Source organism: Chionomys nivalis, chromosome 11, assembly GCF_950005125.1.
Source record: "Chionomys nivalis chromosome 11, mChiNiv1.1, whole genome shotgun sequence".
NCBI classification, from domain to species: domain Eukaryota; kingdom Metazoa; phylum Chordata; class Mammalia; order Rodentia; family Cricetidae; genus Chionomys; species Chionomys nivalis.
The window spans coordinates 73,821,537-73,845,475 of NC_080096.1; the positions used below are offsets into that span (position 1 = coordinate 73,821,537).

Genomic DNA, 23,939 nt, shown 5'->3' on the forward strand with positions numbered 1-23,939 from the left:
CTTTTTTTCTGAATTGCTGCTCTAGCAGGAGGGCTAAATTTGGTGCATGTGTCTGACCTTTCTTCAGTATTTGCCTTTGGCCTCCTGCTATGCACAACACCCATTGTCCACATTAACAGACTCCCGTATAAAGACAAGAATTGGCTTTGAAGTCAGACAGACCTTGGACAAGTCTCAACCTTTTAGACATTTGTTTTTCTCTTTCTTTCAAGTATAGATGACAGTCCCAACTATAAGGAATGAATGTGTTTCTGGTTTTTTTTGGTGCTGAGGATCAAATTCAACGTCCCACGCATGCCAGGCAATCACTCGACTCAGCTTCCAGGAGTATAAAACTCCGGAACAATGCCTGCCCCATCACAAGACTTCTCTTACCTCAAAAATTTCTGAGCTGATTCTGTGGATTTCATGCTTAGCTAGTGCCTAGCACAAAGTGGAATTAGACTGTCCCTTCTTCAGCATCTGCTCAAACAGACTCTGAGCAGACCTTCTCTGCATCTTTGTGACCTTAACTGCCATAGTGGGACAACAGGAAAAGTACTGAACCCCATTCTGATACACAGCATCAGAGTCATCACTTTTGTCTGCTCATCTCTTCCTGACATGATATCATGAGCATTTTCCCTTTGCAGTTAATGATGCCAGCCTGAATCCAGCCACTCTTCCTTATTAAGGGACCTTAGGCAAGCTGCTTAACTTCTCTGTGTCCTAGCTTCCTTATACTTGGATCATACAGATAATGAAAAGGTATAGAATCACTCTGTGCTACTCCTAGGCTTGTGTGTTGAAATCCTAACACTATTCCTATATAGTATCTGGAGGTTTGTGGAAAGCAGTAGGCCAGCAGAGCAAAGTCCTTGTGAATGGGTTCAGTGTCCTTATAAAAAAAAAAAAAAAAAAAAAAAAAAGATCCTAGACAACTCCTTTGTCCTTTCTTCCTCAAGAAGACAGTGAAAGGATAGTATCTGTGAACTAGGAATAAGGCTCTTCCCAGACACTCTATAAGGTGGCAGCATCTTGATCTTGGATTTCTTAACCACCACAATTGTAAGAGACAAATTGGCATTGTTTGTAAGTGCCCTAGTCTTTGCTATAGTAACCCAAACAGTCTAGGACATAAGTACTTACTTGGTGAGGTTCTGAGAGTTCAATGAAGTAAGTCATGCAGATCTCATGACTGGCACATGCAAACTCTGTTATCTGCTATTGATATCGGCTCTACTTATCTTGACAGCCACCCTGATATGATGTTCTATAATTAAATTGAACAGATGTATTCCTCTTTTCTGATGTTGGATATATATGGTATTTCCCATTTTTAAATGTAAACTATAAAGTTTACTTACAAAATAAGTCTTGTTGGGCATGATGTAATCCCAGTATTCAGGAAACTAAGGTAGAGGACTATTGTGAGTTCTAACCTAAACTGGGCTACATAGGGAGTTGCAGGCCAGCCCGGATCACAAAGTAAAACTCTGCTTCAGAAAACTTAATAAAACAAGCCATCTTGTAGTTTGTGGTTTAGAGATAAAATCAAAGCAGCGACTTAAAAAAATGTGGGCTGGTGAGATGACTTAGAGGACAAAGGTACTAGGTACCATGCCTGGCAACCTAAATTTGCTATGTGAAACTCACACAGAGGAAGGAGAGAACCAGCTCCCTCAAAATGTCTTCTGACTTCTACATGTGAGCCAAGGCATGCATATGATCATGTGCGTACACACAAATGAAATAAGCTTTTAAAAAGTAATAAAAAGAATTAATGTTGAATGGAGTAATACCAGTATATTTAAGTTATTTTACAGAGCTGGAGTGGTGGTTATATCTGGATGCCAGCACCTGGGAGACTGAAGCCAGTCTATGCTATAAAGGGAAACTGTCTCAAAGTCTTATCATAAAGAAACTCAACATATCCTTGCCATGTTTCTGGTTAATTGTCCCACCTGAAAAACCTAGCCTGAAACATCCTTATCTGAGGCCCAGGAGACTTGGTAACTCCGCAAGGTCTTCTAGGCCTTTATTTTGGGATCCTCCTGGCAGAAAAGCCAAATCAGCTTTTCTCCTCCGGTGGCAGAGAATCTCTGATACAGCACAGCTCCGGCCAGACCAGCAGTTTTTAGACAGCATTTGGAAATATCCAGTAGGGCAAGAGTCAAACCATGTCACCTGATCTGTAGTTTATGGGACAGAGGTTTCTTCAGACAGAGGCTTCTGTCTGTTAGTCTTTCAGCTAACAAAACTCAGAGTTAGCAATAGCAACCAAAATATACAGAGGGCATTTTGTGTGTCAGGATATTTATTTTTTTTTTTAAAAAAAAAGTTCTGATTTGTTTAAGGAATTAATGGCCTCCTTTTATAAACCAGGAAACTGAGGTTCAGAGAAGGTAAAGTTTTCCTCCAGGGAAACTTGATCGGAATCTGTGGCTGTAAAGGCCCAGCTCTCCCCATGAGCACAACAGGATCTTTGAGTTTAACCAGCATGTATTAGTGCTCTCTGCTAGGCACTGGCACAAGGAGAGAAAGGCAGGGGTATTAACCACAAGTTCTAGTCCTAAGGATGTGAGTGCCCAGGAGAAGCAATTAAGTCATGTGGGTGGTTCATTTTATTTGTGGTACATATGTCTGAAAGCCTTCATTAATCCTTTTAGGAAGAGGCAGGGGTTGAAAGATCAGGGTTATAAACAAGGGGCAGTAGGGAAATGTATGCGTGTGTGGGTGGGTGAACTCCCACTCAGAAATTCAAGTCTCCTAGAGGATGTGGCATGTTGGTTGGGGTTGAGGAACCAAAAGAATATGGCTTGGGGGAGGGAATGCCATGTCCACTCCCTTATTAAGGACTAGTAAAAATAGAACTCTGGTCAGTACTTGCTAAATATTGACCTTCAGAATAATATATAGCCCTTTCATTTTGCCCCCTTTCTTACATAGATAGGTCTATAAAGACACAGCCATAGACAACCTCACACTCAAAAACAGGAAATTGACACAAAACAACACTGATACACATGCACACATTATTATGTTAAACATATCATATGAATTTATACAAGTTCTTATATTCACAGACTCACAGATACACACAATCTTCTCAGAAAAACAAATATGTTTATGCTTTCATACACAAGCTTGAACACATCCTCTCTCCACCCACTACTCATTCAGGCAAATAAATGCATGCTTTCATTAACACGCACGAGTTCACACACAAATCTCACCCTGCCTGTCTGGTTAGAGGCGAATGACTAATGGGAAACCATGCACAAAGGCAAGCATCCTAGGAGAGGCCAGGGCTGCCTTTAGCAGTGAAGCTGGTAGGATGGGACTAAACCATTGGAAGACAAACTTCATCTGCCAGGCTGAACTTAGAAGTTGCTCAGCCGAGGCTACAGAGTCAGACACTGCACTGGATCCTATTGATGGTGTAAGTTTGCCTGCCTGATTTCCAACATCTTCCAGAGTTTGTCATCCAGGGTCAAGCTATGCTATCAGCCCCACCCCAAGGCCGGCCACAGGCTGGAATCTCTGGGGATGTAGAGGCAGTGCAGGCTGCTTTCCAACCTCAGGAGTGTCCTGACACAGTGCAACCCCGAGTGGTTAGAATTAATGAAGGTTTAGAAGGGTGGGTCAAGCACTAAGCCCTTCGTGTACATGATATCATGCTCACAACAGCTCTGTGAGGGGAATGGGGTGTGTCCTCTCATCTCACCATTTAAGTGGTTGAGAACACTGCTTGAGCCACAAAAACACTCAGCAAGAGGTGAGGAGCTGAAATTCAACGTGGTCCTGTCCTATTCTTCCCGAGGTTCGGGCCACAAAGTGCGCATGCGAGTGTGTCTCCCCCGCACCCGAAGCTTGCACCTTGTGCTCACGATGGGACTCTAGACTGTCCCATCCAAATTAGTCCAGTGCCAGGCCCGTAGCAGGTGTCTGTTGGGGGTTCTAGGACTGACTTGCTGAAGCTGTCAGCAAGAGCTTCAGTTTCTCCATCTCTGAAATGGGGGTGGCAGTGATGACACTGCAGGGCGGGGGCCAGGCTCTCTTGAGCAACAAAGTGAGTGTGGAGTACCCATCTATATACCGCTGCCCCCTCCCGCGCCCATCGCCGCGACGCAGCCGGTCTCCGCCCGAGTCGGGGTACCGCTCCGCGTCCCCATTGTTCAGGAGGGCGGAGATGGTGCCCCCAGGGGACTCCCCGCCCCGGGTCCAATTCGGAGCCCAGTGGAACAGATGACTTGGCCGGGTGTCTGCCGCGCGGGGCGCGTCCTTTGTCTGCTCGGCGGCGCCGGGTGCCCGAGGCCCGCGTCCCGCTCTGTGGGTAGACAAAGCCGGGGCAGCCGCGAACCGGGCCGGCTCCAGCGCCGCTCGCGCCTCCCGACGTCCCGCCTGCTCCCTTCTGCGTCCTCTGATTGGTCCGCGCCGTTACAAAGAGGCCGGGGAGCGGGCGGGTCACGTGGGTTGACGCGGCTTCCTATTGGTGGATCCCTGCTGTCTATCGAGGAGGGCGGGCAGTGCGCGCTCCGCCGGGTCTCTCCCTCCGCTCTGAGGCCCGCCCGCGGGGCCGGCCGCCTGTCAGAGGGAGGTGGCGATGGTGCGCCCGGTGGCGGCAGCGGCGGCGACGGCTTCCTTGGTCGGACGGCAGGGAGGAGAAGATGACTGACCGACCGACCGGATGAATGAATGAATGGCGGAGCCGAGCGCGCCATGAGGAGCCTGCCGAGCCTGGGCGGCCTCGCCCTGTTGTGTTGCGCGGCGGCCGCCGCCGCTTCAGCTGCCTCGGCGGGGAATGTCACCGGCGGCGGCGGGGCGGAGGGGCAGGTGGTCGTGTCGCCCACCCCGGGGCTGCGGGACCAAGCCAGCCACCCTTTCCCTAAGGCCGCGGCTCCCACGGCGCAGGCCCCGCGGAGCGGCCCCCCGCGCAACACTGTCCGCAGAGCCGGGGCTGCGACCCCGCCAGCCGGCTCCCCGGAGACCACCCCTCTCCGCCCCACCGCGCCACCCGCTGCCACCACCTTCCCGGTTCTAGGCCCTTCGTCCGCCACCCCTGCGGAGGAGGGACGCACTCCCGCCACCCAACCACCACCCTCCGGACCCGCGCCCAGCACCCTTGAGAGCACAGCTGGCCAGGAGCCGACCACCCCCATAGTCACCACCGCTCAGGCGCCCAGCACTGCCGGGACCCCGACTGCCGAGTCCTGGAACAGCAGCCGCCACAGCAGCGTCCCGCCCACCGCACCTGACACCGAAGCCCCTGCGCCTCCTCCCCCAGGTAAGTCTCGGCGCTTGCTCGCTCTCTGTCCTTTCCCCAGGCACTGCCCGTCTTCACCTCAGCCTCTGTCACCCCGTTCTGGCCACTTCGTGTCCTATAGACTCCCAGGGAAAATCCAGGCTCCAGCTAAGACTCAACACCAATCCTCCAAATCTAGAAAGCCTTTTGTCCCCCCTCACCCGGTGCTGTGCTCCATCCAGAGGGAAAGGCTGCTTAGTGCCTCTTCCTAAAACAGGGTTTTCTGGCTTTTATCAGAGTCCCAGAATGGACACAAACTTTTGGGATCCGCTCAGAAGGCCACCCTGCCTGGGTTATTTGGGGGGAAGTTTGAAAGCCAGAATGGTGCTCTGTCAACCCCCAGGTAAAAACCTGAAAGGATTCCTCCGAAGTTCCAATTTCCTCATTTCTTTTTATTGGTGTAGTTAACAGATGCTCGTGTGTGTGTGTGTGTGTGTGTGTGTGTGTGTGTGTGTGTGTGTGTAGGGGACGGGGGTGGAAGACATACAGAGTGAATTTTGCCTATAAACAGATCACTTTGGGGCCTGAAATTAAAAATAAAAATGGCATTGTAATCCATATCTTCTCTGCAAGAGAAGTAAGTAGACTTGGTAGATTATTTGGGACAGGTGTGTATCTAGGGTGAGCACGTTTATAAATTAGGTTAAATCCCTTCCTTGCACTACTTCATTTTGTCTCGATTCCAAGGTCAGTGCTTGGGCAAATGCCATTTAAGCAAGGATGTCCATTTTTGCCCGTTTAAATCTAGGATGTTCCTTATTGCTGATGTTGACATGGCAATTTCTGTTTGCGCTCACAGTAAGAAATACAACTCTTCTGCTAGTGAAACTCTTCAAGCAAAGTTAAGAGGCAACTGCTGTTCTTTCGCCCTTTGTATCTTAAGTGGGTCTGGAGCTCAACCAGTAACTCCTACCTCTCTAAGACATTTGACAAGTTTCTGAGATCCTTTGCTTTGCACTGGGGTGGAGATTTGCCTAAAGCAGTTGTCTAGCTTGATCTGATCATTGACCTAATTCTTTGGCTCAGTGGTTTACTGTGGAGTCAGGTATGGACTTTGGACTATAATTGAGCTGGTAGAGGATTTTCCCAGATAGTTAAGTTTTGAATTGTAGTTGGAGCTTGTCAAAGGCATAAGTAGGAATGCAGATTATTCACCCCCAAGAAGCCACATTTGGATCTCTTTCAGTTTCAAGGAACATATTAACTAGCCATTTTTTTTAGACCTGAGATACTTTTTGACTTTTATAAAGAGATTGACATATTACTAAAGTTAGATTAGTAGTTAACTCTGAAGTCCATTTTTAGGTTTGAATTACAGCTTATTGCCCCCCTTTGCCTGTGTAAGTCTGAACAGGTCACTTAGTCCTTGTGCTCTCACTTTCTTCAGTCTTGAGATGAAGGTTATCATAGTCCTTATAGGTTTGCTGTGCAAATTATGTAAGTTGGGCCGAGTGTGTATAGTGATATACTGAGGAAGCAGAGACAAGATCAGTTCAAAGCCAGCCTTGACTACATACCAAAGCTCTATCAAGAAAGACAAAAACGGGAGAGAAGTTAGAAGAACAAAAATATTTCCCTAAGTTAATGCATACCTAACTAATGCTTAGGAATAGTTCCTGGGGCATCATGCACACCACGTGTATGCCACTTTTCGCTATGATCAGCTCTTTTTCTGATCAGAAAATTATTAGAGAAGCTGAGTGGAGATTTGTGATTTTTATACTTTGTTTTAATAACAGAAAAAGAATGTTAGAATCTTTAGAGTGTTAAGCTTACAATATTTAAGTAGAAATTGTGTGCTTTTGTTAGTATCTGATAGATACACTTGAGTCATTTCACTTTTATCATTTTAAGTTCAAAAGAAATAACTAGAACCCTACAAAGAAAACGGTAAGTATCACTTTATCGCTTCTCTAGTTCCATTCCCTAGAGGTTACTCTTCTTAGCAGTTTGGTGGAGCTTTAAAAGAATGCTCTGGGCATCTATCAACATAAAAATACTTTAAGATAATTTTTAGGGCTCAGGGAAAGAGATTTGCTTGGATTGCACCGTATCTGACACCATCAAAACTTAATCAAATAGTCTGTAAAAATTAAAATGCAGTAATTCTATACATATTGTTTCAACTTAGTGTATTCACTTAACTAAGTAGCATAAAATTTAATTTTTTCATGTCAGTACTTAGGATCTACCTTATTCCTTCCAATAGTTGTGTTTTTCGTTGTAAATGTACACAGAATAAGCAGACTTGTTTAACAAGTTCCTTATTAATTCATTTAACTGGTTCCTAATTTATATATACATAGATTACTTTGAAAATCACAGAGAAGAATTCTTAAGTCTATATGTATTTATTATGTTCTCTGATACTTTGATACCAAATCAATACATATAATTCAAATCAACTTGAAGTGAAGCAAAGCTGGGGTGATGAATATTTACCAATCTGAACTTTCAGTAGTTTCCATGTTCTAATATTCATATGGTTGTCAATCTGTAGCAAACACATTCAGGATATCAAACTGAGGTCATTCACCTTTGTTTAAATAGTCTGTAATTTATACTCTTCTGTGAATTCATTCTGTTGTCTATATTTAGTTCTCAGAGACTCAACTGACTTTGTGGCCTTCTGGTAGGCAATTTTAGCCTTACAGTGATATAATTAAGTGGGACTTTTTAATTGTAGCATGAGCTCCATTCTACTTTAGATAGTGAGCATGGCTCTTTGACAGAGGTAAACTTCTACTTGAATTTGAAAAAGCTGATTTGGCTTGCAAAGCTGGATATCCTGCCTTTGGGGAAGATGGTTGTAAAATTTTATTTCAACATTTCTATGAGGACTGAGTACCATTTACTATATCATTTGGTTGAGCAGGTCTTATAGCTGCTATATGAATCAGTAAGAATTTTTCTCCTGGAGATTTAACTGAAAGCTCTTACCTAACTATCAGTTAGGGCCCAGTTGTTTACAGGGTCACTGATCTGCAAACTGAAACTAATTATCCAGCAGGCAGGTCCTTTCCTCTCACAAACCTAGTACAACACTATATGGATTGTTGGATGAAGAGTGGAGAGAAATGCTGTGATCTTACTAGAGAGTAATAATCAGCAGTAAGGCCCCGAGGTAAGGACAAATGCTTGCTTGTTTGTTTGTTTTAAATGGACTTCGGAGGCAGGTAGGAGCTTAGAAGCCACTAAAGACCAGTATGACTTGACATTTTAAGAAATACTTCTATAGTCTTAGGTGAAACACCTCTGCCTGTACCTAACACTTAACTAGGCAGAGTCTGGGCTTTGGGAACATGTACAAGTCTGCTTTCCCTGTTCATTTCTTCCGATTTTGCAGATGTAATCGTACTCTGAGTCTTAGCTAAATAACTTCAGCTTCTTCAATTGGTCTTTGACATGGTTTCATAATTCTTCACTATCCTGGTCACCTCTATTCTGAATCTTTTCAGTCTTTGTCTCTCCTAAAACAGAGCTGAACTGAACCTAATAATCTACTTGTACTCCAGTATAGCTCATAGCAGAGAGAGTGGTTACCATTGTTCAATACTGATTATGTATTTAGTTCCCTAAGCACAGTTTCTTTTTTTTTTTTTTTTTTGGCAGCCAAATTACGTTGTTGACTCATTGACTATATTGAGATATCAGACTATTTTAACTTATATATAATATATTTAAAATATATGTTAGATAAATCTTCTTTTATCTGAACTTAGAAATTATTGTAGTTTTCTAAAAATATAATCTGAAACATTTTCCAAGCTCTTAAGATTGATTATGTTAAATTCAGATGATCTTTTTCACTCCAGATTTGTCTGTCTGTTTACTCCACCTAAGTTGTTCATGGCGTGCAGGGTGTTCCTACAGACCAAGTCTAAGCACAAGTCAGGGCAAGTTATAGTTACCTCACTGGAAAAGGAAATTCGTGGATGTTAAAACAGTTTGGAAGGAAAGGGATAATAGTTTAGATTAGTTCTTAAGGGTCTCTCTCTTCCAGCTCTTAAATTTTGAGATGATTAGATATATATGATTCAAGGTACCCCATAAGCAATCTTAATTATTTATTTATGATTCAGACTACAAGAATAGATGTTGCTTATCCAAGCCAGAGAATCCAGTTGAAATCTCTAACTACTATGAGGTATGAATGCAACATTGCAAATGGATTCTTTATTTGCTTGGTTTTGTTTAAGATAGGGTCTAGTTGTATAACTCAGGCTGACCTCTAAGTTGTCATCCTCTTGTTGCTGTCTCCCTGGTTTTTGAATATGCCACTATGCCTGGCTCTTTAGAATAGATTTGAAAGGAACATTCTAGAAACTCAGGATCCTCCTAGCTGAACCAGAAAATGTTTTCTTTATCCCAACACTCTCTACTACTAAAGCCCAGAGTTGTCTTATGTGTGATTATTTGTGACTGTAACATTTATTTTATGAAAAAACAAACTCTATAGGCTCCAAAGATAAAGATTTAGAGTCTTTCATCCAAAACCTGTGTGTCTTGATATGTTGGAGAATACTTCAGATTTTTGAAAGTTGGCAAATGCATCATGGTGAAGTTAGGATAATATCTACTAAACAGACTAATGAAGACTTCTGTATCAACATGTACATTTAGTGGGATAAAGACCGTAAGTAACCTTGCATTTGACCAGGTCAGGCTTTGTTGACATCCACTTTCAGCGAAGGGCTTGGAGGATAGACAGCATGGTCTTTACCTGTCTTGGAATACATGCAAGCACTTCTGTCTGGCATTTAGATAAGGTTTCACTATGTTACCTAGATTGGCCTTGTATTAAAAAACTCAAGTCATCCTTCTGCCTCAGCCTAAGTAACTAGAATTACAGGAACTCACCAATATGCCTGCATTCATAATAGTTTTTCTTCAGCCCCTAGTCAATATTTAAGAGCCACACTTGAGCCCTATCTCTGGTGTTGGCCATTTGGCAAAAGCAAGGTAATGCAAAGTCCTAGCTCAACCATGCCAAATGAGAACAGAATTTTTTTTTTTTTTTTTTTGGTTTTTCGAGACAGGGTTTCTCTGTAGCTTTGGAGCCTGTCCTGGAACTCCCTTTGTAGACCAGGCTGGCCTCTAACTCACAGAGATCCGCCTGCCTCTGCCTCCCGAGTGCTGGGATTAAAGGCGTGCGCCACCACCGCCCGGCTGAACAGAAAATTATTATGGCCAATATTTCTCTGTGCCTGCCTGGGAAGGGGCCTGTATGAGCTGAGGCAGGATCTTCTGCCTTGGGAGAGGGACTATAGGGCACTGATATTAAGAATAGTTTAGAGCTGGGGGTTTCTCTGCCATCACTTAAAGCTATAGTTTGGGAGCCCATCTTAAACATTGTCCCTTCCCTGGACTAGTTGTGGCTTGGTCCTAGAATTGGTCTGCATCCCTACCCTCTACACCTCAAGAACTGGAGTAAGTTAGAGGGAAACAGCATGGGCATTTGGGTAAAAACATGTGGGCTCCGAACACTGAGAATGCTCTGCACAGCCTTCTGCTTTGAAGACAAAATGGGAGTCTAGTGGGTTCTGTGTTTCTCTTGCCTCAGGGCCAGACTGAAGTGTGGGGGTGTATAAACCTTAGCACCATGAAGAGATTAAGGGTGGCTGGTGCCTCTCGATGGTGTTGTTAAAAGGGAGTCTACTTGAGGCTAATGAAGCTTCAGCCTCTTTTGGTATTTGTTCTAAATCTTGGTATCTTTTGCTACTAAGAGTTACAGAAAAAAAAAATTGATTTTGGATCATCCACTATTTAGCATTAGGTTTGAAGGCTATGAACCACTGTAATAGTAATTGCAAACATGCTGTGCTCCTGGCACAAAATATCTTACATGTGTTAAGTTATTTAATCCTTTGAACAGTGAGATACTGAATTATATATTATGATCCTTATTTTTTTCTGATGCTAGGGATTAAATCCAGGCACTTACACATGAGAAGCATATACTCTATGGGCTATAAACTCAACCCATTTTATAAATAAGGAAGCAGGCCCAGAAGCAGTGCTCTTTGGTATTTATTGTGTGCTGCTCATCCATCTTTAACTTTTTGTTTTATAATGGTTTATTGCTGTGATACTAAACTATAGCTCATCTTTTTTATTAGGATTTATCTTGCTTTGATGGATATATTTGTCTGAATTATCTTTAGGTCCAGAGACAGGGATTCTTACATTTTATTGTGTCTTATTCCTTGCCTTAGTGCCTAGTTTTGTGTAGAAATTCCTTCATCTGATTAGTTTCTGGAATATCATAAACTCCATAACATTAGTTTAGAATCTTTCAAATAAAATTTCCAGGAGGTCTTCTGGCTAGTTGAAAATTTACACATTGAAATAATCTGACTAGGTCTTTTATCTTGATTTAACTAAAGACTCATAAAATTAAAGTACATTACTTTTCATCTCAACATTCTAAACATGTGTGCATTACCTTCCAGACATCCTGGCTCCCTTATAAAAAGAATGGACCAAAGTATTATATTGCTGTTTTTACTGATGGGCAAATTATGTGTAGAGAGTTACTGCTCTAGGGACATTTCATAGAGCAGAAGTAAATAGAGATAGGTGATCTTGTTTAGCTGAAAGAAGGTTAGATAATATTTGTAGTTTTATATAGCTTTAATCTATGCTTTTTACCATGGTCTTTCCTTAGATATAAAAAATCTTTATTGTTAATTTTGGCATTATGTTACAGGTACTTCTGTGGCTACTTTTAGGTCTTTTAAAAATACAGATTTCAGTTTACCTCTTTTTTTTTTTATAGTAGAAACAGTTACACCATCTTCACTTGTACCTTTAAAAGGAGATTCTTTTTTTAAAAAAAATTGTGATAAAGAAGATAAAGATTGTACCAAGATCCATATGTGTTTAAATTACAGTAAATACTTACTCAAAAGTAGTAATCTTTTAGGTCTTTCTGCCCAAGTATGTCCAATAAATTATGTCAAAATAGTCTCTGTAGTAATACTACTTTTCCATGAGTTACTGTCAGAGAACTCTTTCCCTACTTTCCTTCTCTATTTGCTAATGTTTTCAGTGCAAACTATTCCTTGTATTTCTCTTACTCTGTCTCATTCTTGGGCCCTACCCTTCTTTCCGTGTTATTTAAGGAGCCAAATTACCCTCTCTGGTGAACAATTTACCACTTTGTCCTCCTTCAGTGCCTCTTCAAAGCCTGATTCTTCTAAGAGATCTTTCTAGATGAACAAAAAGTCCTTGAAGATGTCTTGGTGTCAGGGTGCATGGGGTTGAACCCTTTTCATGCAGAACAAAACCTGTCTGTTTTTTTTTTTTTCCTGTGACTTTGACTTTCTTCTTGATGATTTGGTTTTAGTCTACATAATTTAGATTATTAAGCCTATTTGATAAGGAAATATCATTTATATAATAAACACATGTAATTCTTTTCAGTACATGGTGCTGGAAAAAATGAAGAAAGTATTTCAAAATGTTGTTGTTGTGTTTTGCTTTTTAATGTTGGGAATCAAATCCTGGGCCACAATTTTGAATACTGGAAAAGCATTATCACTGAGCCATATATCCAGTCCTAAAGTTTTCATCATTTTTCAGCCTTCCATTCCTTCTAAGGAACAATAAAGAAAAAAAGAAACTTTCCTAACAACAAAATATAAACCTTTTAAGGAGCAATTTCCCTTTTCTGTTTATGAATAATAAGTACTTCTTGTTACATTGATTTGGTATATGAGGCTTAATTTGGTTGAGAAACAAATATTTTCATCTTTCAAATGACAATTTTCTCTGTAGAAATAAAATTAATGTTAATAGTGAACCGAATGAACCTAATAATTAACAAGTATGGTTCTTGAAATACTCAGCATCCTCTAGCGTTTTCCATCTATGTTAGGTTAATTTCTGTGTATTATATGAGTGTAAAAAGGCTTAGTTCCTGCCCTCTTTTGATCCTTTTATTGGTAAGTTGGTAGGTTTCACATTTGATCATTTTTATTTCTAGCTGTTGTCCTTGGAATTTGTTGAGTTTAATTCTTTGGCTGGTTTTTAATTCTTTTGGCTCATATTTCAATAGCAGAAAGATGTTGATTAGAGATTATGATTGTCTACCTTTCTTTCCTCAACACTAAATAGGGTTCAATATAATAATAATAATAAACCAGGCATAATTGAAAATAAATGGTGCTGAAGATAACAAGTGAAGCAATGAAATTAGATTGGGAAACTCAAGTAAATTTCTCTTTTTCATTTTAAAATATTTTTTAGGGATAGGAATAATAGGAATCTGTTTGTAAATATGTTAATCTACTTCCTCAGCTGTGTTGCCCCAAATGAAATTGCTGGTATAAAAGAAACTTCCATTTTACCTCTCTTTTCTTGTCTGTGGCGAAGAATATAGAGTACTTATATGGCCAATTGCTTGTCAGGAATTTAAAATATGTATCATCACTTCTTCAACAAGAAAGGAGTTAATGTCATCATCCTCATTTTATAGATGGCAAATCCTGGGACTCAAGAAGCTTAAAAGAAAAGGGAAAGATCAGTGAGATGACTAAGCTGATTGTTGCCAATCGATAACATGGGTTCATTCCCCTGGACCCTTGTGGCAGAGGAAGAAAACTGGCTCTTGCAAGTCTGATTTCCACATGTACATGCAAGCACACTCTTATGTGCAACCAAGCATGAACACCTCGTCCACCGATACACTAAATAGATGACTGTAACAAGAGGGGGAAGGAGTTGGCTCGGACAGTTGTCCCACAAGTGATCTCCCACTCACTCAGCATGCGCATAAATAAATAAACGTAATTTTAGAGAGGTTATTTACATTTATATCTCCACTGATTAACCCCAACTAAAATTTCATTATTTAGTGATGAAATAAATGGAGTGATTGGTAGTTAAGAGTAGGCATGCAGTATATGCAGTAATCATGATTTTTCTCTTTTAAAATAAACTTCCCTCTAACTTTTCCCTTTTGATTATAATAGTAGGACATGTGGAACTCTGAGAACTCACATATATTAAATTAATTATTCATTTTTATGACTTGGCATTTTTCATTCTATCTTTCTTAGTTGAAAGAAAAGCTAAAGTAAACAAATGAGAATCTGATGACTTTTGTGGAACAAAAAGCTAAGTTAGAAAGCAGAATCCTTGTCTATAAGATATAAGGACTTGGGGCCCTTTTACTAATCTCACAAGTTGCGCAAATAATTTCATTTGTAAAATGAGATGAGACTTCTGGATTGTAAATTGGGCTCTGTGAGTATTTGTGCTTCCTCAGGTGTTTTTGGAGTCCAGTATTGGGATGCAGGAGGTAAAGTGCGTTTACTCATGCAGTTATCAACCTCCAGTCCCGACTTTTCACTCCCATACACTACCTACCTTCCAGTCAGCTTTGTTCTCCTCTGGTCTGTATCATGAGTACATTCTTTCAGTAGAGATTTAAATAAGAATTCTGCTACTCTTAAAAGTTTATGGCAAATAAATTATACTAGTTTCTGAATTATTATATAGTCATTAAAAGTCTTTCACTGGGTAGCAAAATACATAGGAAGGAGATCTACCAAAATAGTAATTGATGAAAAGTTAAGTAGGAGGATTGTGAGTAAATTTTAAGTCTTTTCTTTGTGTTTTTGATGAAATTTCCAAGTTGTTTTTTTGTTTACTGTATCCAATTTTAATTCTGTAGTCATAACATAAATATAAAATGAGAACAATGGACAATAGTTGTAATAAGCATGATAAATCTCTGTGTATAAGAGATTAAGTCAGATTATATCACACAAAGTCATTTACCTACAATTCTGTAGTAAGTTTGATGTGCATCTGAGATATTTACTCAGCATCAGTGAGAGGTAATTCTGAAGAAAGCTTCTGCTGAAGATGCTATCTTGATATAAGATACCTACTGAAGCCTGACAAACCTTAGATATGTAGAGATGATGGATCATATATATTATACACACATATATGTATGTGTGTGTTCTTTTGGGAAGATTAACTGTGTTTTCTTTTTCTTTTTTATTTTTTTTTAATTTTTATTATTATCATTTGGTTTGTTGAGACAGGGTATCTCTGTAGTTTTGGAGCCTGCCCTGGAACTAGCTCTTGTAGGCCAGGCTGGCTTTGAACTCACAGAGATCTGCCTGCCTCTGCCTTCCGAGAGCTGGGATTAAAGACATGCACCACCACTGCCCGTCTAACTTTGTATTCTTTAGGAAATCTGAACATAGGAAATTTGGTCTTTTCTCCATTTTATTCAGTTTAAAGGATTGAAATATGTGCTTTAAAATCAACTTATCTTTCACTTGTATAGAAATCTATTCAAAATGGAACAAAACCTTAATTTAAAACTTGAAACATTGCAGCTTCTAAAAGAAAACAAAGGTGATATCCTTCAAATGGTAGGGTAGACAAGAACATTTTTAGTAGAATACTACTATCACAGGAACTGAACTCAATTATCAGTAGATAGGACGTCATGTACAGTGAAAGAAATAACCAGCAGAGCAAATATCCCACATAAGGGGAGAAAATCCTTACCAGCTGAACATCAGACAAGGGACTTAAAGCCAGAATTTGGGAAGAAATGGTGAAATTAAATACCAAGGAAATAGCCATTTAAAAAATGGGCAATGAAATTATATACATTTCAAAGAACACACAAATGTCTAGTAACTCTTTTAAGAAATGTTCGTATCCCCATGCATTGGGAGAATGTAAATTAAACTATTTTGAGATACCACCTCATCCTACTCAGACTGGCTATCATAAATAAATATGATAACAAGTATTGAACAGGATGTGGAGAAAAAGAAGTCTTATATTCTGTTGGTGGAGGTGCAAATTAATATAACCATTGTGAAAATTAGTTTGGATCGTTCTCAAAAATTTAGAAATAGAACTAGCATATGACCCAGCTATTTCATTCCTGGGCTTATACTCAGAGAATCCCACATCCTACCACAGAGATAGCAGCCCCATGTTTATTGCTACTTTATTCACTATAGCAAAGAACTGAAGTCAAACTAGTTGTCAATCAACAGATGAATGGGTAATGAAAATTTGCTAGACATATAAATGAACACTATTAGAATGTATAATATTAAATATGGCCAAACAATTTCGGAAAGAAAAAATATGTTCTCCCTCATATACATAATCTGGCCAATAATATATATAAATATGTAAGCAATATGCATGAGGTACAGTATAGCATGTAGAAAAGAAGAAAGGCTAAATATTAGGAGATGAGGAAGGATTGTGTACAAAGTAATGGACACAAATTATGAAAAAGGATATAAAACTAATTGTTTTTATGGTTATAATTCTGTCATTCATATTTAATTTTTGAAACTAAATAAATACATAAAAATATATTTGATAGTGAGAGTGTAAAATCCAGTCTGAAGCTCCATAACTTCTGTTCCCAGTGCTATTCAAGCTGAATATAAGTTCATTGAGTTGTACGGTTTGGGGGTCTGGTTAATTTGGATGTGTCATTTTTATTTGCAATTTTAAAAATATATAATAAAATTTAAAATAAGAAAACAATTAAAATTATTTTGTTAAAATAACATACTGTTTAAATTAAAAAATATTTTAATTCATGGCATTGTTCACTGTCTTTACCAATGATAATCTATAATTTTTTCCCCTTAAAGATACAGAACCCTCTAGAATCTTGGTTTCAGTCTGCCCATATGGTTTGCAGTTATATCAGATGGGTTGCTTTTATACTGGTAATAGAACAGCTGTTCTATAAGATGCCTTGCCAAGGAGACAACTAAGCTCCAAGGAAAGGAGAAATGTATTCATTTGGAAGAAGGAATGTATTCTGCCTAGTCAAAGAGAAAGTGATAAGGAAAAGGAATGTTTTCAACTTGCAAGAGGAATGCTAAATAAAATTTAGTTAGTCAACATTAGGCCCTTGAGATAACTGATTTTGAAAGCATATCTCAGTCTTGCATGGTTCTTAGCAACTAGCATATTTTCAGGGATCTTCTTACATTTTCATGATTTATTTTAAACCTGATTCCTTTACTTCATATATGTGGGCAGAGAGGAGAGCAGTGAGCAGGATATGATAGTCACAAGTTCCTTTTTAATGTTCATAAAATGTGATTTTTTTTGTTTTAGTATATTCTAGGAAATGTTTAGATATTGGCCACTCTGGAGGAAATTGGGTGAACTGAATAGCTTTTTAGGTGTTCTTCAGCCTTGTCAGTCATTTATAGAAATGTAATACAGGTGTAGGCAGGGTTATTGGAAATAATGAGACGGAAGTAGGGGTGCTCTGCGTTCCCGTGTGCTTTTCTGTCCTATTTTCCCGTTGAGGCCTGATTAAATGAGGATGGCTGGACTTTGCTGCTGCGATTTCTCATCTGGCTTTATGTTCCTTACAGTCCTAGTTCTGTGTGTACAGCATTAATAGTACAAACCGCCACCCACTAGCAATGTGTGGGATAATGAATAGCTAGACAGTGCACCAAATACTCAAAGCAATTTGGCTGTTGGGTATTATTATACTGAATTGTTGGTGTATTGCCTAAAAACCTATCCAGTTTAACTGGTTTTAATTTTTATGTTAGTTTGTTGTTTCAACTTGTCCACAAACGCAGGGCTGAATGGTCCAACTAATCAGTGGAATGGCAGTCAGAGCTAAATTCCAGTCTTTTTTTCATTGATTCTGTATGCTATATAGAACATTTTCTGATGTTCTCATATCTTAGTTTTTCTATCCATAGAATGAAGTATATAGTTTCCAGTCTTCCAAGGTTTTTGAGCAGTAAAATACATGTCAATTTGGGTTTTTCTTAACCAGAAAGTCTTTATAGAGTTCAAGCTCTTTTGGAGTATTTTTCCAGATTACATGGATTATATTTGTTTATAATATAATGTGAATAAGATAGCTTTGTTAAAAAACACCACATGTACAAATTTATATGTGACTTTATGTTATGTTTTATAGTGGGTCTGGTTTACTCTTTTGTATAATAAAGTATGCTATTTTTTTAAGTTTGGGATACTTTAGTGCTATTCTTTCTTTATTTCCCTGATGAAATAAAAATAATAAATTAAGCTTTATAGGTATTTAGTATTATTTCAGTTGATTTTGAGAGGTTTTTCTTGGTTTCGATTTTGGGACAGGGTCTCGATACTTACCTGAAATTTCACTGAGTGAAAATAGAGTAGCCTTGATCTGAGATCCTCCTGCTCCAGCCTCTCAAGTTCTGGGATTATAGGCATGTGCCACTAGGTCTGGCTCGTGGTTGTGCTGTTTTTAATGGATTCTATTTAACCATTTTTACATTTAAATATATAAAGATATATTCATTTTAGAAAATGTAAGCAGTTATAAAGCTTAAAAGTGGACCCAGATATAATGACATTTTAGTGGCAACCACAGATGTTTTTTATTAACATTGTTTTTTTCCCCTTCCCTGACACTGAGATAACTCTGTATGGATATAAGGTATAGATACCATCCTTTCACATTTCAGTGTTTTAAAATGACATGGTTTCCAATTGAAGTTGAAAGTAGAAACTTTGGTCTTATTATGTTAGTTTACTTATCAAACTTTGAGAGCTTGGTATGTTCAAATTAATATATTGGTGCTTCCTTATTTTTACGGGAAGAAATCTATCCTATAAAGCTTTTTATCACTGAGTTTAATATTTTATTGCTATGCATATTGCTCCATTTCTCACAGCAATAAATGAGATCACTAATTTGTTAAGAAAACAAAAATGCAAGTTGGATTTAGCACTCTGGAGTCAAAGATATAACAGATCTACATGGGAAATTTTACCTTATTTAAACAATTTATTTGTTCTCCATAAAGAGTACAAATCTATTTTAGACAGTGACCAAGACTCTGTATGATACTTTGCTTGGTGTTCTCAGGCAGATCCAGATCAGTCACTTGCTTTTTTGTGTTTCTCCAGTACAAACATGCTTTTTCTTGGGTGCAAGGGGACCCATGAAGCCTAAAGCTGTCTGGAACCAAGCCTGGCATGTGGTATTTTCAGTCTTGTGGTGAGAAGCCAAGGTACCCATCTGCCCAGCTTAGGTATTGCCAAACGCTTAGGTGCTATGCTGAGGAAATGGCTTAAATGTAGCTCTGTCCCTCCAGAAACTGGTATTTGTCTTAGAAAATATCTGTACTTTCTCAATTTTGAACTTTGAAATCAATATAAATGATATAAGTGAATCACATAATGCTATTGAGAAAGGATTAGATTAATTAATGATGTAAATCAGTTTGACAGTGTTAAATAATTTGCACTTAGATTAAATGACACCACATTCTAAATACTCATGATTAGCTTTAATTATTATTAATATTGCTTTATTACCTATCAGTAATGTTTGGGTAGCATCAGAGAGAACATTGTCTATTAATTCTAGATTAATAAACTTATCATTTTCCTTGATAGTCTGATAAGACTGTTATAATCAGAAAGACATACACATTGTCACAGATCAAACTTCTCTTAATGAGTGTTTCTAATATGCAGAGTAGGATCAGTGTTCTCGCAAAGGTTATGCATTATCCTTTAGAGGGACCCAGTTCAAGTGAGAATCATCCCATGCCATGCTGTCAGACATGACAGTACTGGTACTGCTTAGCACTGGGCTACCTAGAAACTATTTTCAAAACACAAGTGTAAGTACTCAGGAGTAAGAGGCAGGAGGATCATGATACCAATGCCAGCCTGAGCTACATAAGACCCTACCTCAAAACAAACAAACAAACACATAGAAGATAAAGCAACAGCAGCAAATGCAAATGTAAGACTCTTAAAAAAATCTCCGGAATAGCCACTGTCCAGTCTGGTAGAAGTACATGCCTCTGGAATCTTTTGTTAATATCAGGCCATAGTCACAAATGACATAACAAAGTGAAAGCAAGAGTATATGTGTTTAGTTCTGTATTGGTAGCATGTTTTTTTTTTTTTTTTGTTTTTTTTTGTTTTTTTTTGTTTTTTTTTTTTTTTTGGTTTTTCGAGACAGGGTTTCTCTGTGGTTTTGGAGCCTGTCCTGGAACTAGCTCTGTAAACCAGGCTGGTCTCGAACTCACAGAGATCCGCCTGCCTCTGCCTCCCGAGTGCTGGGATTAAAGGCGTGCGCCACCATCGCCCGGCTGCATGTTGTTATTTTTAAAGAATACGAAATACACACTGCATGTAACAAATGCAAATTATTCAAGCTTCCTGGACTTCAATACTACCCCTGTAACATGAGTATAATATTGCTACTTAATAGAGTTCTTGAGTGTTAGCCCTATCATTTAAACCCACTTCTGCCTGACTCCAGAGTTTATGCACATTTTCCTCTGACTAAATTGTATTACATTGCCAAAGCAGATGGGAGTAGCAGAAAAAGGAATAAAGCATCAAGTGGGTACAAAACTCATTTTGGCTTCTGATTTTCTCACCTTTTCTAGCCTCCTCCAGCAAGCTCATATTTCTTTTTCTTTCTTGACACTTGGTTCCAGTTGTACACAGTGATCCGATCCATGTTTGCTTTCAGTAGCTCCTACAAAAATCAAAATTAGATCAAAGAGTCTTTCTCAAAGGCAGATATGGGTGCTAAGTAGGAGCAAAGAGAGGAGTTGGTGGTGAGAATAATGTGAGGACAGACAGGTGCATGAGCATGGAAGTGTAAAATAGAACTGAGAAGTAACTGAGATTTTCCTTCAACTCCAGACGTTTGAGACCGACTATGTCATTCTTGTTAGAATTTGGCAAGCGATACCACACACTGTGAAATGGAAGTATTGATTGTTTTTGACTGACAGTAAGACCTTTCATAATTAGCATAATATGGACTCTAGACTAAGATGCTGGTGTATCATAACATTGTACAAAAGTCCTAGAAGACTCATGCTTGTAAATATGAGTCAGACTTCTGCCAGTCACTTCAGGTTACAACCATCTCCCTATTTAATGAACTTCTCAGAGAAAAGTTAGTTTCTCTGGGGAAAAGGAATAGTTAATATTTCAGCTATAAACCCAGCTCCATCTGATACACTCACAAAACATTGACACATACATATGTGTAAATTTTTGGAGGGTTTGTTTGCTAAAAAGAATTGAATAGCATCAGTGTGTGGGGAATCGATATTTAACAATTATACTATCACACCTGCAAGTGGATAAGAGCAGTGATCAGGTCCAACTTCAGATGTAGAGAACACATATATAATACAAAACCAAATCATGTCATTCTCCTAATTAATAATTTAATATTTATATTGTAGTATAATAGTCCCTCAAGTAAGCAGTAGGTAATCTCAGCCCATAAAGCTCAGGTTGTTTAATATGATTTTAAAGTTCTTCATTATCTCTCTTTGTCTTCAGGTCCTACATCCCTTTGCTTGTGCTTTAGACTAGTAGAATCCAACTGCCATATTTAGTGCCATATGCATACTTTATGTCATCAGTAGTAGTACTGGAGCAGTCGTCTGTGAAGATCTTTCTCTATGTCAGATACTAAGCTTTAGATCAGTTGCATGACCTCATTTAATTCTCAAAAAGTATAAGAAATGCACATTATCATCCCACTCTGTTAAGCTGGAATTGAAGTTTGGGGATTTTAAATAGAATGAGCAGAATTTTTATGGCTAGTAAAATGTTAAACCTTGATTTCTATTCAAGTCTTTCTAGTCCCAAAGCCTGCTTTCTTAATCATTAAGCTAACTAGACTCTTGTTTTTTTGTTTTTTGTTTGTTTGTTTTTTTTAATGCCATTCTTCTGCCTGGAATATCTCTCTCTTCACTTTAAATAGGAGTCTTAATTGTAAGTATCAGAAATTACATTATGATTTAAACAGAAATGGAGTTTATTACAAGGATTTTGAGGAATTCACAAAATTGCCAGGGGAACCAAATGTAGGTCATGAAGCTGACAGTGATGCCTGATCACACCACCAAATGGGCTGCTGACAGTGCCACTGAGTGAGAACACTGCTACCCGGGTACTGACCCTGATAGTAGGCACTGCTGCCCATTGTCATACTAGATCATCCCCTCCTCAGCCACCAGAAAGGGCCTCATGCCCAATCTTTGAATCACTAGTTTCTAATTTTAAAATAAGGACGATAATTTGATTGTTTCATTTTCTGTCACTGTGTATGTCCTGCTTGCAGGGAAGGCCAGAAAAACAAGACTCTGGCTTGAACCACTTGATGGGGAATCAGGGCTAAAAAATGTGTATAATTCCTTTACAGAGACAGGGATTCTGAAGTGGTGGGAAATTATAATAGCAATCTGCTGAAAAGAATGTCAGACATAAAAATACCTCTTACAGAGTCTAACAAACTTATTTGTCCTTGAAAAACACCATTCATGCTGCCTTTTTACTACAATTGTGTCTTATATGTTTTAACATTACTGAATATATGTTAGGATTACTTGTTTTTAAAGGATTGTTGTTTTAAATATCAACAGTTTGTGTACTAGTTCTCTGTCCTCTTATCTAAAAGTCCGTGCTTTATTGTTGTTTGCACTTTGAAATCATCTGATGTTTAGCATGGAGGGTTGTATTGCACTGAGTTGTACTTTCTTCCCACCTCCACCTCTAGAATGTCATTTCTATAATGACAGCCCCCAACACCCAAACACAGGCTCCTAGATTAATTTTCCATGTATGTAATTCCTCAGTAATTATTGGATAGAAGAAAACTCCTGAAATAAATTATTTACCTTTGACAATGAAACCATATTCAGAGAGACATTTGAATGAGTATAGCCAGTTCAGAGCATTGTGTCATAGTTTCCAATTAAGCTATAAACAGTAAGTGGGTGGAAACAGCCTATTCTCTTTGGTTACCTCTTCCTCCTATCCAGAAGCATAACCAGAGAAGGGTAATTGTGAATTTTCCCGCAGATCTGCTACTATGGTCACTAGCAAAATGGCCTGAGGGTACTATTCTTGCTCTATACAAACCCCTTTGTCCCTTCTCCATTATAACCAGCTTTATTCATGATTATTGTCTGTTCTTGAGGAAAAAAGAACTGTTGTGCAAACTGCCTTGAATTTATGTTTTTAAAAAATAACCCATTAAAAATCGAGACTGAGAGATGTCTCAGTGCAAGCATGCAGGCCTGAGTTTGATACCCATTATCAGTGTGAAAAGCCAGGGGTGGTGTTGTAGGAGGCAGATACAGGAGAATTCCTATGGCTCACTGAAGCCACATCAGCTGAATATCAAGCCCCATGGTCAGAAAGGGACTCTATCTCAAAATACAAGGTTGAAATCATGGAAGACACCTGACATCAACTTCTGGCCTCAGTACACAGATACATGCATGAATACATACAAATACTACCCTATAAGAACATGTACACACACAAAAGTAAAATTAAAAACTTTACTTGGAGAAATGGAGTTTAATAATTCTGAAATTAACTTTTGTAAGAGTGGTGGAATAGTACAAATACAGACTGGAATTTTGTGCCTTTTTGATGTTAAGTGTTTTGGCATGAACAAAAGTATGATTTGGTTAGATTGAAAGGAAGCTTTCAAGTTAACTTGAGAATCATTATTAATGACAGCTATCATCTCTGAAGCTTTGGGCTGTGCTGCTTACCTAATGTCCTCATCTATAAAATGGGCATAATGGAGATTAATATGTGAATTAAACACTAATATATACAG

At 38.9% G+C, this 23,939-nt stretch overlaps 1 protein-coding gene across 1 annotated transcript in view; it reads left to right on the forward strand.

Annotated features, from left to right (window-relative positions):
- The first annotated feature begins 4,514 nt into the window (after positions 1 to 4,514).
- Positions 4,515 to 23,939, forward strand: part of Megf9 (multiple EGF like domains 9) — a 98,779-nt gene continuing 79,354 nt past the window's right edge. The window contains exon 1 of the mRNA XM_057784642.1: positions 4,515 to 5,266. Coding sequence (XP_057640625.1) covers positions 4,678 to 5,266 — 589 coding nt within the window. The 5' untranslated portion in view covers positions 4,515 to 4,677. The remainder of the gene's footprint in view (positions 5,267 to 23,939) is intronic.